Raw genomic sequence first — 16,846 nt, forward strand, 5'->3', positions numbered from 1 at the left:
ATGGATAATGATGGGATACTGTTCGGTGACCTCTATAACGGGTGCCTTAGATTTTGGGGGGGAGGAGTGGGGCATCCCTAAATGGGCATGCCATAGATTTTTTTTAAAGAAAGGCCATGGAAAAAAGCTCCCTCCCCTACACACATATACCTGGACTTTTATTGCATGTGAAATAATATTTTTAATATTTAAGAAACTTAATCTACAATTAAAATTTAGTATGGTGATTGCTCTTGCTCTATCTTGCCAAGCTTTCCAGTGGCTACCATGAATTTTTATGTTTATGGGATGCACCCCAGTAAAGGTTCAGTGTAGTGATCACCAGTAGCTTCCCTATCTCATGTACAGGGGAAATAACAGATTTGCTTGTAACAGTAGCAGCAATAACAGCTTACTATTACTGTATATTCAGTATGAAGCAGCAAAGTACAGTACTTGGATTTTTCCTCTTGAGCCTCATAACAGCACTGTGAGGTATAGATACCCTTTTGTCTTTTTTTTTCCCTCTTGTCTATTCATTTTACAGATAAGAGCCTCGTTACTTAAAATACTAAGGTCTCTGATTCTAGGCTCATGCTTCTCCTATGTCATCCTGCCTCTCTAAGATTGTATAAAGATACCGTTCAGTGCCCTCCACAATATATATAGCTCACTTAGAATACAACTTTAATGTCATTGAAATGTGTTGGTGACTGGGAAAAGGAAGCCCTATTGCTTTTTTGCCTCAAAAATACATTTCTGGAGTATGCAGTCTATTCTGGTATACATCCTCAAAAGTAGATAGCTGTTTTATTTCTTGAGGGTGATAGTGACTTTTGTTTATTGTCCTCAAGTTATTGAGAACCAAAACTGATGAAAAATAATAATTTTGGTTTTAAAGAGTATAGCTGATACTAAAGTAATAAAAAAGACTTTTGTGTTGAGTCATAAATTCATGCTAGAGACAGTTCCAAAGGAGGAATTAAATGTTTTTCTAGCCATCAATAATATTAATGAGCTTATCTCCTCTAGCATAAAGCAGTAGTTGCCATTCATAAAGCAGAAATCACCCAGTACCTTAAAAGCATGCAATAAAAACAGTAGGGAAGAAGGGGTCGAGAGTTTCATGTTTGCAAAGACAGTTTTTTTTTTGAATAATTTCAATATAAAAATATTTGATAGCTATAAGTATAAATATGAGGCCTAAAGCTCACTAGGCAAATTTACATCTGTTTTTGCTTAATCTTTTGGCTTTTCCTTATCATCATCGGGCTTCCCTGGTGGCTCAGATGGTAAAGAATCCACCTGCAATGCAGGAGACCTGGGTTCGATCCCTGGGTTGGGAAGATTCCCCTGGAGAAAGAAAACAGCTACCTACTCCAGTATTCTTGCCTGGAGAATCCCACAGACAGAGGAGCCTGGCAGGCTACAGTCCATGGAGTCGCAAAGAGTCGGACACAACTAAGCAACTTTCACTTCACTTCACTTAGCAGCAGCAGCACTGCCACACAGGGCATTTTACATGTTCTTTTCACTCTTGTAAGAAATAAAACACAGTCACTCAACAAAGCATGTATGTGATATATGGAACTGATGTGGAAATTAAACCACACTCAGAATCTAAAATAAGAATTTATCCTTTACCAAGATTCTGGACTTGGGAAGGAAATGAAAGAGTTTAGCTGGGTAACTAATGCTGTTCCTTAACATATTAGGCCCTTTGTAACATACTTGTACTGATAGAATTGCTCTGTTGTCAGCAAGGGAAGAGATCTCGGACATTGTGGTATGGGTGTCCTTTTGGGTTAACTTTTTGTAGAGTGGTGCTAATATTCAGTCAGTTCTGTTGTTGTAATAAATACTTTCCTAAAAATCACCATGCTATGCAAAATTATGCAATAAAAACCTCAAGATTCGTGCAGAAAATAGGTATACAGCACAGCGGTCAAAAATATCAGTGATACAGTTTTATAAAAAGAACCTAATTTTTTTTTAACCATAAAATAGTTTTATACATATTGAATGTTGAGAGTTACATAAGTATTTCATTTTATCTTTAAAAAGACTCACTATTTCTGAGTGGAAGTGGATATCAGAAGAGTTGCAGCTTGTAAATTGTTATGTAATGGTACAAGAAAGGCTGTCTGAAACCAGAAGGAAAGTTAGACTGGCTGATGTGAATGAGGGTGGCTTATAACACAGGTAGATGATTGAGGTGTGTATGTTTTATGTATTCCTGTTTGGCTAAGTTCACCTGAGTACAGTTTCTGCGTTGACCTAGTATTTCTCACTGATGAAATCTGGTATTGGCAAACACAAGTTCTCATTATTCTCAGATTGATATTTAATACATCAGTTGTGCATTGCATGTGTGCTCAGATGCATCTGACTCTTTGCAGTCCTAGGGACTACAGCCTGCCAGGCCCTTCTGTCCATGATATTCTCTAGGCAAGAATACGGAGTGGGCTGCTATTTCCTCCTCCTCCAGGATCTTCCCAACCCAGGAATGGAACCCTCAAATCCTGTGTCTCTTGCATTGCAGGAGGATTCTTTACCACCGAGCCACCGGGGAAATCCCAATACATCAATTGGTTAGAGTTAATTCAAGTTTTCAAAACAAGTGTTAAAGCAAAACTATACCCTTAAAAGAGATAATGATGCTTGCACAGTGAGTGGGTCCAAATGTAAGAATCTCATCTGTTTGCTCCTGCTTATGTGTGGAGGTAAGAAAAAGAAACAAGTGGAAAATGGCTTCAAAGTTTCTAGTTTGAGAAACTATATGGAAAAGACACCATCAGTCTGGAATCAATTCCCAGGGTGGGCTGGGACTAAAACACAATTCACTCTTCAGAGCTGGGATGGGCTCACCTTCCCTTAGAACACCTGACCAGGTAAAGGTGAAAACTGAGCTGGATGGGGCCCAGTTAGCAGTGAACAAGGGGAGACGGATTTGGACAGTGTCTCCTAAACTTGCTTAGATGATGTTGAGGTAATCGGAGAGAAGTTCCAGCCTTTTGAGTTCATGAAAGCCAGAGACTGAAATGTTTTACTGAAACCATTTTCTTTTTCTGGCTTGATAGAATTCTGTTCCTCCTATTCCAAGTCATTGTCTCATTTTAAATGTTTTCAAGTGACTACCATATGGAAAAAGTTGGCCTTGAAATTTCTTACTTTTCCTCCACCATCTTCGCCATTGCTTCACTTTAATAAGTCACTGCTGTGGCCACAGGCTTGATTTTGCTTGTTAGAATTTCATTTTGAACTCCAGTATCTGTTCTCTGTGTGGGTTTCCCAGGAGTCTCAGTGGTAAAGAATTCACCCGCCAATGCAGGGAGACACAGGAGACACGGGTTCAGTCCCTGGGTCAGGAAGATACTCTGGAGGAGGAAAATCTCCCCATTTTCTTCCAGTTTTTTCTGTCCCCTTTTGACTTCACACAACCCCAGTTCCATTCCTAGAACTACTTTCACTGCATCCTTATCCACTGTTCTCTTTGTTTCTTTTGCCCTGCATGTTCTTTACTAACTCCGTGTCCCATATACTACTGTTGCCATAATCTAACACCAGGCTTAAAGAGTGTATTGTGTGTTTATGGCTGAACAATTGATTTTTATTCCTCAGCTGGGCCTAGGAGACTATATTCTACTTTATAATGAAAGTAGAGGTTTATAGGTTGCTTCTATTTTCATTATTTCGCTGAACTCTTCAGGATTTCATTCCTCTTTATCCCTTGTTTCCGAGTATAACTATAATAAGAAAATAAAAATTTGGAAAATTCTGTGGGTTCCATTGCTGAATATATTCTTCTGTATGTTAGGCACTTAGTCTTGTCTGACTCTTTCCGATTCCATGGACTGTGGCCTGCCAGCCTCCTCTGTCCATGGGATTCTCCAGGCAAGAATACTGGAGTAGGTTGCCATGCCCTTCTCCAGAGGATCTTCCCAACCCAGGGATTGAACTTGGGTCTCCCACATTGCAGGCAGATTCTTTACCTTTTGAGCTACCAGGGAAGCCCCAATATATTATTAGCCTTCTGTTATGACTGAAAACATATTAGCAGCAACATATAAATTTTAATGGATTCTGATACATATTTAAATAAATAAAAAATCCTTATAGATTTTTTTGCTTTAGAAATTTGAGGATCAGTGAAGCATGAGGTAATTCAAATGAATATTTAGTAACATTCACTTTGGCAGACTAGCAGTTTAGTTAGTAAGCCAACTAAAGATTCTGCTAGAATCTATGGTTTGGAAAATAGCATAGCAGAAAATATGCTCATGAGGAAAAGTCCATTTCTAATCCCTATTTAATTTTCATTCTTAGATTTTTATATTAAATGCTTTAATATCTAATAGATATTATCTAATAGATAATTTTACTAATTATCTTTAGTACGCAGGGAGTGCCTAAGGACTGTTTATTTATTCTCAAGGTGTTTCCATCTTGAATACTGCAAAGATATTGGACATTTAAAACATGTGAACTCCCACACAAAAAAGTGGGAGAAAAATGATATTTATATGTTAATTCCATGAGGCCCTACATTTAACTCTATTCCCTCTGGCCATATACCAGGTGGAAAAAAGCAAGGACTCCACTATTAAAAATATCAAATCAGATTGTTCCAGCTGGGGTTTCCTAATCATTTAAAAGGCAAACTATGAGGTCACTTTTAATATCTTAAGTAGATAACTATCTTAGCATTTACTTAAGATATTAAATCTTAGGTGCTTATTTTTGCCTTACTGACTAGATTGTACCACTAGCAGTTTCTAGCATTTTAGTATTTTCCTTAAGAGCAACATTAACAATATGGGGTCAGTTGTTTTCCCCATATTATCTTTCCTGGGAATATCCAATTCATCAATATACTAATCCGAAAAGTTGACTCATTAATTGGATTTAAGTGTCACAGGACTCTTCAACACATTATTTTAATCACTTTGTTGGAAGGATCGATTTTCTCATGGTTGAATGCATATAGAAATGAAACAACTAAATGAGTTATATAGGAAGGTTGGCACATCTCATTCCCTAGAGGTCTTTAAGAACAGATTCTTAATTGTGTATCCGAAATGGTTTGAGATCTTTAAATGAAATTTATCTGGAAGCAGGAAGATGGGATACCCATCTAAGCCAATGTTTCTGGATCCCCATCTTATGTTGACATTAATGTCCTAATATTTAGTAGCTGGAGTTAGAACTGAGGCAAGTCATCCCTTTTTTTTCTTTTTAAAACTACGGTTTATTTAGTGACATTTTAAAATAATGAAAGAGTAATCTGTATTAGTTATGATTGAGTCTTGTAAAGGCAAGTTTTTTTAAAGGCAGCCCTGTAGGCCTTTTTGTATTGACTGCTTTTAACAACTGGAGTAAATGTAAATACAGGTTTTTGAAGTTTAAAATTAAAATCATAGTGACTCAGTGCAGAAGCCTACAGTTCATTTAAAGAACAGATGTTAAAAATTCTATTTTGCTATTTATGTTTATGTAACCCAGCAGCAGCATAGAGATGTTTGGATTCTGAAGAAAAAAAAAAAGTCTTTTCAGGCTGTAATATTTGTTAAAAAAAAATGTGTTTTATTTTCTTTTTCTTCGTATTAGTCATTGTGGTTAGGTTATTTATTGGTAGCTGGTGAGTCACAAGTGTGTTTCTCATTCTCTAGTGAGTCACCTAGCTACTTACAAGTTTGATTATTTTCTTTCCTTTCTAGATCTTTCACCTGAAAATAACTATTTTACTTAGTTAATAAGCTAAATCTTCAGTTTGCACATTAATTTTTAGAACTATAAATAGCAAAATAATACTCAGAAGAAGGTTCATTGATTTAGAAAATTTACCTCTGCTCTGGTCCAGGCATTCTGCTGGGCTTAGTTATTTAGTGACACTAAATAACACATAATAATCACACAAGGAACTTAATTTAGGGAGAGGACAAAAAATAAACAACTTCATGAAGAGACATGTTACAGGTCCTGTGATGAAAGTATTTCTATACATCATCTAAGCTGAGGCCCAGACACTGGTGGGCATTTGGGAACCTCTGGAGCATCCTGTAGATTAATTGATGGACATAGGCTGGGTTGCACACTGTTCTAGATTGCAGCCCTTTGAACAACTGTACTTAGATGGTTTATACCTCTTTGTTGGAATGAGGTACTTAACTATTGGATCAGAAACAGACCTATATCTAGTCCTGTCCAGCTCAAAACTTGTATTGAAAACCTTGATAAATAAGTGCTTTAAAAGTAGGTTAAAAATCTGGTGTCACTAGATCCCAGTTTATGGGATTAATTCTAAGTTATTAAGTAATAACTTAATGTTGTCTTATACAAAGATTCTGATGAATATATGTTGAGGCTGGCAACAGCAGGACCTCAGGATACATCAGCATTACCAGAAAAGGCAGCGTGACTCGGGCATTTTGAAAACTATTTGTGAAGGGCATGTTATTTCCACTTTCTTTTACACAAGCTATAAAGGAATCTGGCAGCTCATGAGCTTCTAAGAATGAGAATGAATTATTTCAAAGTGAGCTGACAATGCATTCTGGAGTATTTAAATTTGGAGGCTGATATGTGAGTCTGTAACAGAACTGTTTAGTGCAGTAATCTGTACATGATCTTACTAGCTGCATGATCTTGGGCTAATTACTTGACCTTTCAGTCTCAGTTTTTTCAACTATAAAATGGTAGTATACCTACCCTGTAGGCCTTTGTGAGGTTTAAGCAAGATGATATATGTGTAAAGCACTTCACATGGGAACTAGAACATAAACGGAAGTTGCTAATAATGGAACTAATGGAAATAATACTTTCCATGGAAATAATATTATGTTAGATATTTATATGTATTAAGATCAATTGCATTGAAGCTATAGAGATAAAACTGCTTCCTCAAACTTAAAAAATACGGAGAAAAGGAACAAAACTACTGTAGATGCATTATATATTTTTTGTAAATGAGAAAAAATGTACAGAAGTATAGAAAGCAGTGATTAGAGGAAGAGGTAGTTCAGTATATGATAGGGAACCTGAATTTTTAAATTTACATATTATTGAACATTGCAGTTTTTAACAGTAAGTATATTCTTTTATATATAGAAATAATGTTTAAAAAATAACTTAAAACTGTAAGAGCAAACCCTGCCATTTCCCCATCCCTTGCTGGTGAGAGGCATTGTGAATTGCGGGTGATTCTTTTTTTGTTCTCCAAAAGGATTTGCCAGAACCAGCACCTCACAGTGGGACCCAGCAACAAAAAATGGGTGAAGTACATCTTTACCAGATCTATTTCTCCACTATTTCTATGCAAGATCAGGATCTCTCTGACTCAGTTGCTGCTGCTGCTGCTAAGTCTATTCAGTTGTGTCTGACCCTTTGCGACCCCATAGATGGCAGCCCACCAGGCTCCCCCATCCCTGGGATTCTCCAGGCAAGAACACTGGAGTGGGGTGCCATTTCCTCCTCCAATGCATGAAAGTGAAGTCGCTCAGTGTGTCTGACTCCTAGCGACCCCATGGACTACAGCCCACCAGGCTCCTCCACCCATGGGATTTGCCAGGCAAGAGTACTGGAGTGGGTTGCCATTGCCTTCTCCGTCTGACTCAGCTACATGCTATTAAATACATTTTCACCTGCAAATCATCTACCTGTTCCAACAGCCTTTTCTCAGTTGTGATTCTTGTATCCTATCCCAGTGACCTCCAAAGTGTGATTTGCTCAAAAATACCCGCTAAAGGAAAGAAAATAATCCTTTCCTTCCTTTCTTTTTTATCTAAGAGTTATAGGAAAAACTATAATAGTTTTTCTAATAGTTAATTTATAGATAAACACTGGACCTATCACTTGGATCGCACCTCATGAGGTCACACACATGCCACCTCTAGCATGTAAGGTCTCTAAAGGAAGACTGCAGGATTCCAGGAACACAGAGGAGCAAACAGTGGTACCCCAACTCTCTGGTTCACTTTCAGCATATTACAGTTTACTGTGTCTGGTTAAATGGTTTGGGAGATTATATTTATTTATATTTATTAAGATAATAAACTGACCATCACGCAGTAGACAAGTGGCTTAAAATGATTTCTTCCAAGAGACTCTGTTGAGTTCAGTTGCTCAGTCGTGTCCGACTCTTTGCGACCCCATGGACTGCAGCATGTGAGGCTTCCCTGTCTGTCACCAACTCCAGGAGCTTACTCAGACTCATGTCCATTGAGTTGGTGATGCCATCCAACCTTCTCATCCTCTGTTGTCCCCACTTCTCCTGCCTTCAGTCTTTCCCAGCATCAGGGTCTTTTCCAATGAGTCATTTCTTCGCATCAATTGGCCAAAGTATTGGAGTTTCAGCTTCAGCATCAGTCCTTCCAGTGAATATTCAGGACTTATTTCCTTTAGGATTGACTGGTTTGATCTCCTTGAAGTCCAAGAGACTCTCAAGAATCTTCTCCAATACCACAGTTCAAAAGCATCAGTTCTTCAGCACAAGTGTTAATGCTGACACTTCTACTGATAATGGGAAATCTTTGTATCAGCCGCATGATACAAAAAAACATTGTTTTTTTCTAATGATAATCCAATCATATCTGACAAGATTTTCATACTCCCCTAGCTAGATAGAAATTATCAGGAAACTATGTGAAGTATGGATTTGCTACTACTAATTATGGATCACTGTTGCTAATTATATATCTCACCCTAAATATATATTTGCCTAAAGATAGCATATTGAAAAGCAGAGACATTATTTTGCCAACAAAGGTCCATCTAGTCAAGGCTATGGTTTTTTCAGTGGTCATGTATGGATGTGAGAGTTGGACTGTGAAGAAAGCTGAGTGCCGAAGAATTGATGCTTCTGAACTATGGTGTTGGAAAAGACTCTGGAGAGTCCCTTGGACTGCAAGGAGATCCACCCAGTTCATTCTAAAGATCAGCCCTGGGTGTTCTTTGGAAGGAATGATGCTAAAGCTGAAACTCCAGTACTTTGGCCACCTCATGCGAAGAGTTGACTCATTGGAAAAGACTCTGATGCTGAGAGGGATTGGGGGCAGGAGGGAGAGGGGACGGCAGAGGATGAGATGGCTGGATGGCATCACTGACTCGATGGATGTGAGTCTGAGTGAACTCTGGGAGTTGGTGATGGACAGGGAGGCCTGGCGTGCTGCGATTCATGGGGTCGAAAAGAGTTGGACACGACTGAGCAACTGAACTGAACTGAACTGAATGTGTAGCTGTTAACCCTATAGCTTATGTATTTAAATATTCTCTCCTTTTTGAAACACGTTACATCCTTGCACCTCTAATGCCATTCAGTTGTTTTGTTTAAGTCTCTTCTCTACCCCCCAGAGTTCTATTATGATCTTTAGCATTTCTGAAACAAGAGGGATAAGTGAAACTTGCCCCCCAAAAAAACTGATTGGTGTGACAGAACCAAAAAATAATTCCAGATAAGTTGTTTTGATTGTTTTAGGCTGTTCTGATTTTGAAATGTGTTTATAACCCCTCCCTCCCTCCCCTGAGCAGTCAATTTGAAGAGGCCACTATTCACTTGCATGGATAAATTCTACTGTACACAATCCTAATGCTTCATAGTCAAATTTTGTGTATCTGCTTTTTTAAAAATCTCTTTACAGTACATAATACCCACTATAGGTTTGCAAAGTGTATGTGATGGTACACAACATTAAAGAATAAGGCATAACTCGGTAGTGCATTATATTAGACTATGAAGCTAGCTTCTTCCTTCAAGTACTAAAACTATTTTGACAACCTTAACAGAATCGTTGAAGCCTATTTTATACATTCCTCGTGTTTAACTTTTTCTTAATGACACAGGGCCATTATTCTGAACTTCAGTTACTATGCAAGGTTATAAGATGGTGTTTGGTGCTTTCATGTCTTTGTTTTTTAATATATTTTCTTCAGTAGTCAGTTGTTAACTTAACACAACAGCTGTGCCTACTTCTAATAGTTCCAACAGACATTTTTTTAGTTTGTTGCTTCTTGTGTAATGTGGTTTTAGTCCCTGAGTCAAGTCCGACTCTTGCTACCCCATGGACTGTAACCCACCAGGCTCCTCTGTCCATGGGATTTCCCAGGCAAGAATGCTGGAGTGGGTAGCCACCATTCCCTTCTCCAGGGGATCATCCCACCCAGGAATCAAACCCAGGTCTCCTGCATTGCAGGCAGATTCTTTACCAACAGAGTGAAGCCCCAGTGTCATATAATGTAGACATGACAACTTACAATCACAAATGATAGAACTGTGGGTAATGAGGGTATTCCTATGGCTGATGGGGAGGCCCTAAATAACAAACTATATGACAGTCATGTTGGAAAGATGGGATTTTATTCCTTCAGATAACTGATACGTTGTTTTTTTTTTCCCCCACAAGCTGTGTTCTATAATTGTTTGAGTTACCCATACATTATATCATTTGTTTTAAAAAAAAACTTGAAAAACTCACAAAACTTGATGCACTTGTTTTAGTCACTCAGTCGTGTCCAATTCTTTGCAACCCCATGGACTGTAGCCGACCAGGCTCTCTCCATGGAATTCTTTAGGCAAGAATACTGGAGTGAATTGCCATTCCCTTCTCCAGGGAAACTACCCAACCCAGAGATGGAACCCAGGTCTCCTGCATTGCAGGCGGATTCTTTACCATCTCAACCACCCATAGTCACCTAAAATATTTTCATAAAACACTTTATATGAAGAATGGTGATTTTTACAATTTTTTTTTTCTAAAGACAGTTTAAATTAGAAGTTCAGATCCTGGATAAAAGGAGTTAGAAGTAAATTAATTAAATTGAATGGCTGACAGTTCCTAATGTATGACATAAAGTCTGTTCTGCCTATTAGGGTATTTCTAATATCAAGGCTCTATTAACTTTATTTGTAGAGTGATTCCCTATATTCCGGGGCAGAAGGGTAGTTGGAAAATGAAGTATAAAAAAAAAATGATGTGATAGTGGGTTTTGGGAGGTGATGGTAATAATAAAAAATGGCTGACTTAGCTCTTGAAAAGATATATTTAATTTACTTCATCTATTTCTCCTATAATAAAGTAGTTCCCAGGAGTTCCTCTACTTCCATGCCTGCCATATCCTTTATAAAAACCAAGGCTTTTAGTTGCCTGTTAGACATAACGCTCTTTCAGAGTACAAAACACAGTGACATATTAGTTTCAAAATGTAAAGCAAACTTTAATAGGATCTCTTTATGGCAGCAGTCAAGCTGTAGTTTATATACAAGATAGTATTAAGCCATCTTAATACACAGTGTCAGATGAAATCATGTTAAATAGACTTTTTCTACAAAGTGGAATATTGCAATTAACTTATTCAAGTATTCCAGTCTCTCTTGTATTGACTCTATACATACAATACATGTCAGTTCAGCTCAGCTCAGTTCAGTCACTCAGTCGTGTCCAACTCTGCGACCGCATGGACAGCAGCATGCCAGGCCTCCCTGTCCATCACCAACTCCCAGAGTTTACTCAAACTCATGTCCATTGAGTTGGTGATGCCATCCAACCATCTCCTCTTGTCGTTCCCTTCTCCTACCCTCAGTCTTTCCCAGCATCAGGGTATTTTCATATGAGTCAGCTCTTCGCATCAGGTGGCCAAAGTACTGGGAGTTTCAGCTTCAACATCCATCCTTCCAATGAACACCCAGGACTGATCTCCTTTAGGATGGACTGGTTGGATCTCCTTGCAGTCCAAGGGACTCTCCAGAGTCTTCTCCAACACCACAGTTCAAAAGCATCAATTCTTCAGCACTCAGCTTTCTTTATCATCCAACTCTCATATCCATACATGACTACTGGAAAAACCATAGCCTTGACTAGACAGACCTTTGTTGACAAAGTAATGTCTCTGTTTTTTAATATGCTATCTAGGTTGGTCATAACTTTTCTACCAAGGAGTAAGCGTCTTTTTATCTCATGGCTACAGTCACCATCTGCAGTGATTTTAGAGCCCCAAAAAATAAAGTCTGCCACTATTTCCACCGTTTCCCCATCTATTTGCCATGAAGTGATAGGACCAGATGCAGTGATCTTAATTTACTGAATGTAGAGCTTTAAGCCAACTTTTTCACTCTCTTCTTTCATTTTCATCAAGAAGCTCTTTAGTTCTTCTTCGCTTTCTGCCGTAAGGGTAGTGTCATCTGCATATCTGAGGTTATTGGTATTTCTCCCAGCATTCTTGATTCCAGCTTGTGCTTCTTCTGGCCCAGTGTTTCTTATGATGTACTCTGCATAGAAGTTGAATAAGCAGGGTGACAATATACAGCCTTGACGTACTCCTTTTCCTATTTGGAACCAGTCTGTTGTTCCACGTCCAGTTCTAACTGTTGCTTCCTGACCTGCATACAGATTTCTCGAGAGGCAGGTCAGGTGGTCTGGTATTCCCATCTCTTTCAGAATTTTCCACAGTTTCTTGTGATCCACACAGTCAAAGGCTTTGGCATAGTCAATAAAGCAGAAATAGATGTTTTTCTGGAACTCTCTTGCTTTTTCGATGATCCAGTGGACGTTGGCAATTCGATCTCTGGTTCCTTTGCCTTTTCTAAATCCAGCTTGAACATCTGGAAGTTCATGGTTCACGTATTGTTGAAGTCTGGCTTGGAGAATTTTGAGCATTACTTTGCTAACGTGTGAGATGAGTGCAGTGTGCGTGAGTTTGAGCCTTCTTTGGCGTTGCCTTTCTTTGGGATTGGAATGAAAACTGACCTTTTCCAGTCCTGTGGCCCCTGCTGAGTTTTCCAAATTTGCTGGCATATTGAGTGCAGCACTTTCACAGCATCATCTTTCAGGATTTGAAATAGCTCATCTGGAATTCCATCACCTCCACTAGCTTTGTTCATAGTGATGCTTTCTAAGGCACACTTGACTTCACATTCCAGGATATCTGGCTCTAGGTGAGTGATCCCACCTTCGTGATTATCTGGGTCATGAAGATCTTTTTTGTATAGTTGTTCTGTGTATTCTTGCCACCCCTCTTAATATCTTCTGCTTTTGTTAGGTCCCTACCATTTCTGTCCTTTATTGAGCCCATCTTTGAATGAAATGTTCCCTTGGAATCTCTAATTTTCTTGAAGAGATATCTAGTCTTTCCCATTCTAAGCCCTCATATAAGCTTTTACTAGTTTTAACTAGCAAGTTCTAGTCTAACCCTTTTTGACAAATTTGATTCTTCTTTTAGTTTTGTTTTAATGTTTATTCTTCTGAATTTATTCATGTGCATGAGTAAATAGGGACAGATAGATATAGATAAGGCCATAGAGATTAGAATGGAGTTATGTTATTATTATCTAAGTCTGCTCTTCTAGCACATAACTACTAGAAATAAAGGAAGGGCAAAAAAAAGTTTATTATGAGAATCTTCTATATGTAGTTAATCCTACCTTCTTCTCATTTATTCAGTAGACCAATCTGTGATAGCAGAAGTTTAGCTTTGGCCCTAGTTTAGAAATAGGTTAGGTTTTCAGAGTTCTTTTGTCAGTTTATTACTAGAAATGATGTTTAAATGGTGGTAGTTTTCTAGTCTAGGTGATCAAATATTTTAGCACATAACACTATTGATTCAATGAACTAAAGGTAGTCCTAATTTCAGGTCCTGGATAAAAGGAATCATCTGGTTACTTTTCAGAGAGAGAAAGAAGAGAAAACTGGTTTTTTGGATCAGATGTTTAGCTAGCCTTAGGCAGAGTGTATTTGACCACATTCCAGCTTCTTTTTGGAAGGACACTCACTTAGTGCTCAATCCTTAAGAGTAGATGTGTTTAACTTGGCTTGAAGAAAACATCCTGATAATGGAGTGCCTCCTACTAGGGAGTTGAAGGAGGTGAGATAAGAGAACCAAATGAGCCAGGGACGTAGCACACTGTCTCAGGGTGGGGTACTAGTTGGGGCAGGTCAGGTTACTCCATGACACAGTTCACTGATGAATAAGGAAGAGAGAACCTACCCCATAGTAACATGTAAGATAAGCAACAGAATTCTCACAAGCTCTGAATTACATACTCAGGTATCAAGTTAACCCATTGTGAACAAATAAAGCAACGGTAGGTGGCAGTCACATTATAGAAAGATTTCAGTGATCCTAGATTGCCACTATTATGAGCCCTTTTAATAATAAACTGAAGCCTCTCTATCCCTTCTTTTCTCAGAGGAGTCTTATCTTAGTTCACCAACTACTTCTTTTACCATAATAAGTTTTTCAGTTTCTTCAGTATATAAGATGTTTACTATGGATGTTAGGTGATAGGTCTAGTGCAGGAGATTTATGAGAGAGTGTAAAAGGTGTATATATATATATGTTGATATTTTTAAGGTAGTTGATAACAGACATTATAGAATTCTAGGTAGTGCAGCAAAGTGAATTGGAAATTTTTCTGTCTTACTTTACGACAATCTATTATATGGTCCTTTTCCAACCCAAATGTTTGTTAAAATGGTTTGTAATATAAGTGGTTAGATTTCTAGAATCTTGTCAGATAGCTCCATAACTAATAAGGACCCAGTTCCTTATCCAAATGAATAGACTTCTTCTTATGAAGGTTAAATCTTTTTGTTGTTGTTTTGCTTTGTTTAGATTCTGGTCATCCGTCTTGCAGAAGTTTGTATAGGGGACTTGAGCCATGAGACCATAATACAAAAGTTAACTAGAGCTTATGATAGCAGATAAACAGGGAGTCCAGGACAGATTTTCCTAATCCATTTTTGCCCTTTCTATTATGCCAACTGCCCCAGGAAATCTACTATCTGTCAGTTGTCACTTTGGCATTTTTCTTCTTTCCTTCTCTTTTCAACTCACTTCTGTAGCTTCAGTTACCACCTGAGAGTTTTAGCTAATAGATTTACATGGGAATTTGCATTTAGCCACTTGAACTGCCATCGTACTGACGTCACTCACCAAGATCTGAAAGTTAAATTTTATCCTTTTCCACAAATGTACAGTGACATGTTCTGTCAGTACAAGAACATACACAGGAGGAGAGCTGATACATTTTGTATGGGAACCACCACTTTAGATGCCACTTTTTTTCCCTTGGTTATATACCAGAGACTAAAAAATAATCCGTTATCTCCAATTTTGAGTGTCTGGTATTCAAAATTCAAGTTTGTCATAGAATTAAATTGCTCAGGAGATGCAGGTTTTTTTACTCATAGTTCATATTTAGCTAGCTTCAGGTAGGCACTCAAAGTACACAATCCAATAGGGCATCTGCCACAAATCCAGTGACAGTGTGCACTCAGAAACTTGAGGCAATGAAGATTTCATTGTAGCACTCTAATGTCCTCTTATTGCCTTGAAATCTTTTCAGCTGGCCTTCTTCTATTATTCGGTGTATTTCTACATTAATGCACTTTATTACATACCAGTAACTGCACTTATTGAAGGCAATGTTTCTCTTTATGGGAAATGCTGATCTTAGTAAATTTTAACTGTGGGTAGGGAGATATTCTTTAATAAATAACTGAAAGACTTTTTCATAGTTCAGTGCTGGTCCTGTTATCTGTTATGTCTAGAGTATTTTATAAATGGTAACTAAATTATGGGGTCTGGAAAATCATCTCTTCAAGAAATTTCAGAAGGTGTGCTACATGGTAGCTTATTATAAGTAGGTTAAAGCGACTGGCTTTATCTCAAGTGGCTTACTATGTTAAAGAAGAATTTAATATATTCAGCTCTACTGGTGAAACACCAAACAAGTTCTGACACCTCTGACAAGATGATTAAAGTTGGGAATGTTTTTCTTTTGACAGCATCAACAAAGAGAGCATCGTCGATGTGGAAGGCGTTGTGAGAAAAGTGAATCAGAAAATTGGAAGCTGTACACAACAAGATGTAGAGTTACATGTTCAAAAGGTAATTTTTTTCAAAATATAAAATTGTGTCCAGAAATAGATTTGAATAGTTCTTACGACTGTTGACATCAACTCTTTAATTAGAGTTGATATAAAATATTGAGATTTATAAATTGATTATTGACTCAACTAGTTTTTGTTATGTAGCAAACCACCTCAATACTTAGCGACTTAAAACAACAAACATTTATTATTTGTTCATGATTCTGTGCAGTAAGGAAATTAGGGTCAGCATCTGGGATGCGTGATCTGTACCATGTGGTATATCAACTGGGCTCACTGATGTTCCTGGGACATCTCTCCCTGTGACTCTCCTCATCCTGCAAGCTAGCCCAGGCTTGTTGACATGGTACATCTACCATAGCCATGTACAGGAAAGTACAAAATACATCTGAAAAGCTTTATTCACTATCATGAACCTATTTTGCTGTCAGCTTCTTTGAATGAAGATTGATTCATTATACTAACTCTTATTAATCATTGTATTGCCTTATAATCATTGTATTTCTGGTATTTTACAGTATAGAGAAGACAAAAGAGATAATACTGTATCGGGCTTAGATTCCAGCAATAACTTTTTCACATAGGATTTATCCCACGTTTATTTTCTTAGACATACAAACTAAAAATTTTATAAGTGAATTCACATATATTTAGTATTTTTGAAATAACCCTGCAATCTTGAACCGACAGTCTCAGATCAAGACCTAGTTTGTATCCACAATATTCTTCATTGAATTTCTCTTATGGAATAGTCCTTTCCCACTCTAACCCATGGGTATGCATGTGTGTGTGTGTGTGCGTGTGTGTGTGTGTACATGTCAGGTAGATGGACAAAAACAGATGGATACAGGAAGACAGATTCATCCATACATGCTAATTTAGGAGTAGAGGTTATATTTAATTGAAATTTATTGTCATGAAACTCTTTAAGACTTAGAAATTCTTGTATTTTTTACTGACCTAACTTGCCAAATTACTTTGTTCTC

The 16,846-nt window shown here is 37.8% G+C and overlaps 1 protein-coding gene across 1 annotated transcript in view; it reads left to right on the top strand.

Moving 5' to 3' along the window:
- Nucleotides 1–16,846, top strand: part of DARS1 (aspartyl-tRNA synthetase 1) — a 65,018-nt gene that overhangs the window by 24,471 nt on the left and 23,701 nt on the right. Inside the window, exon 5 of the mRNA XM_069577683.1 lies at nt 15,756–15,858. Within this exon, the coding sequence (XP_069433784.1) occupies nt 15,756–15,858 (103 nt within the window). The remainder of the gene's footprint in view (nt 1–15,755; nt 15,859–16,846) is intronic.

Source organism: Ovis canadensis, chromosome 2 (assembly GCF_042477335.2).
Source record: "Ovis canadensis isolate MfBH-ARS-UI-01 breed Bighorn chromosome 2, ARS-UI_OviCan_v2, whole genome shotgun sequence".
In the NCBI taxonomy this organism is placed as follows: domain Eukaryota; kingdom Metazoa; phylum Chordata; class Mammalia; order Artiodactyla; family Bovidae; genus Ovis; species Ovis canadensis.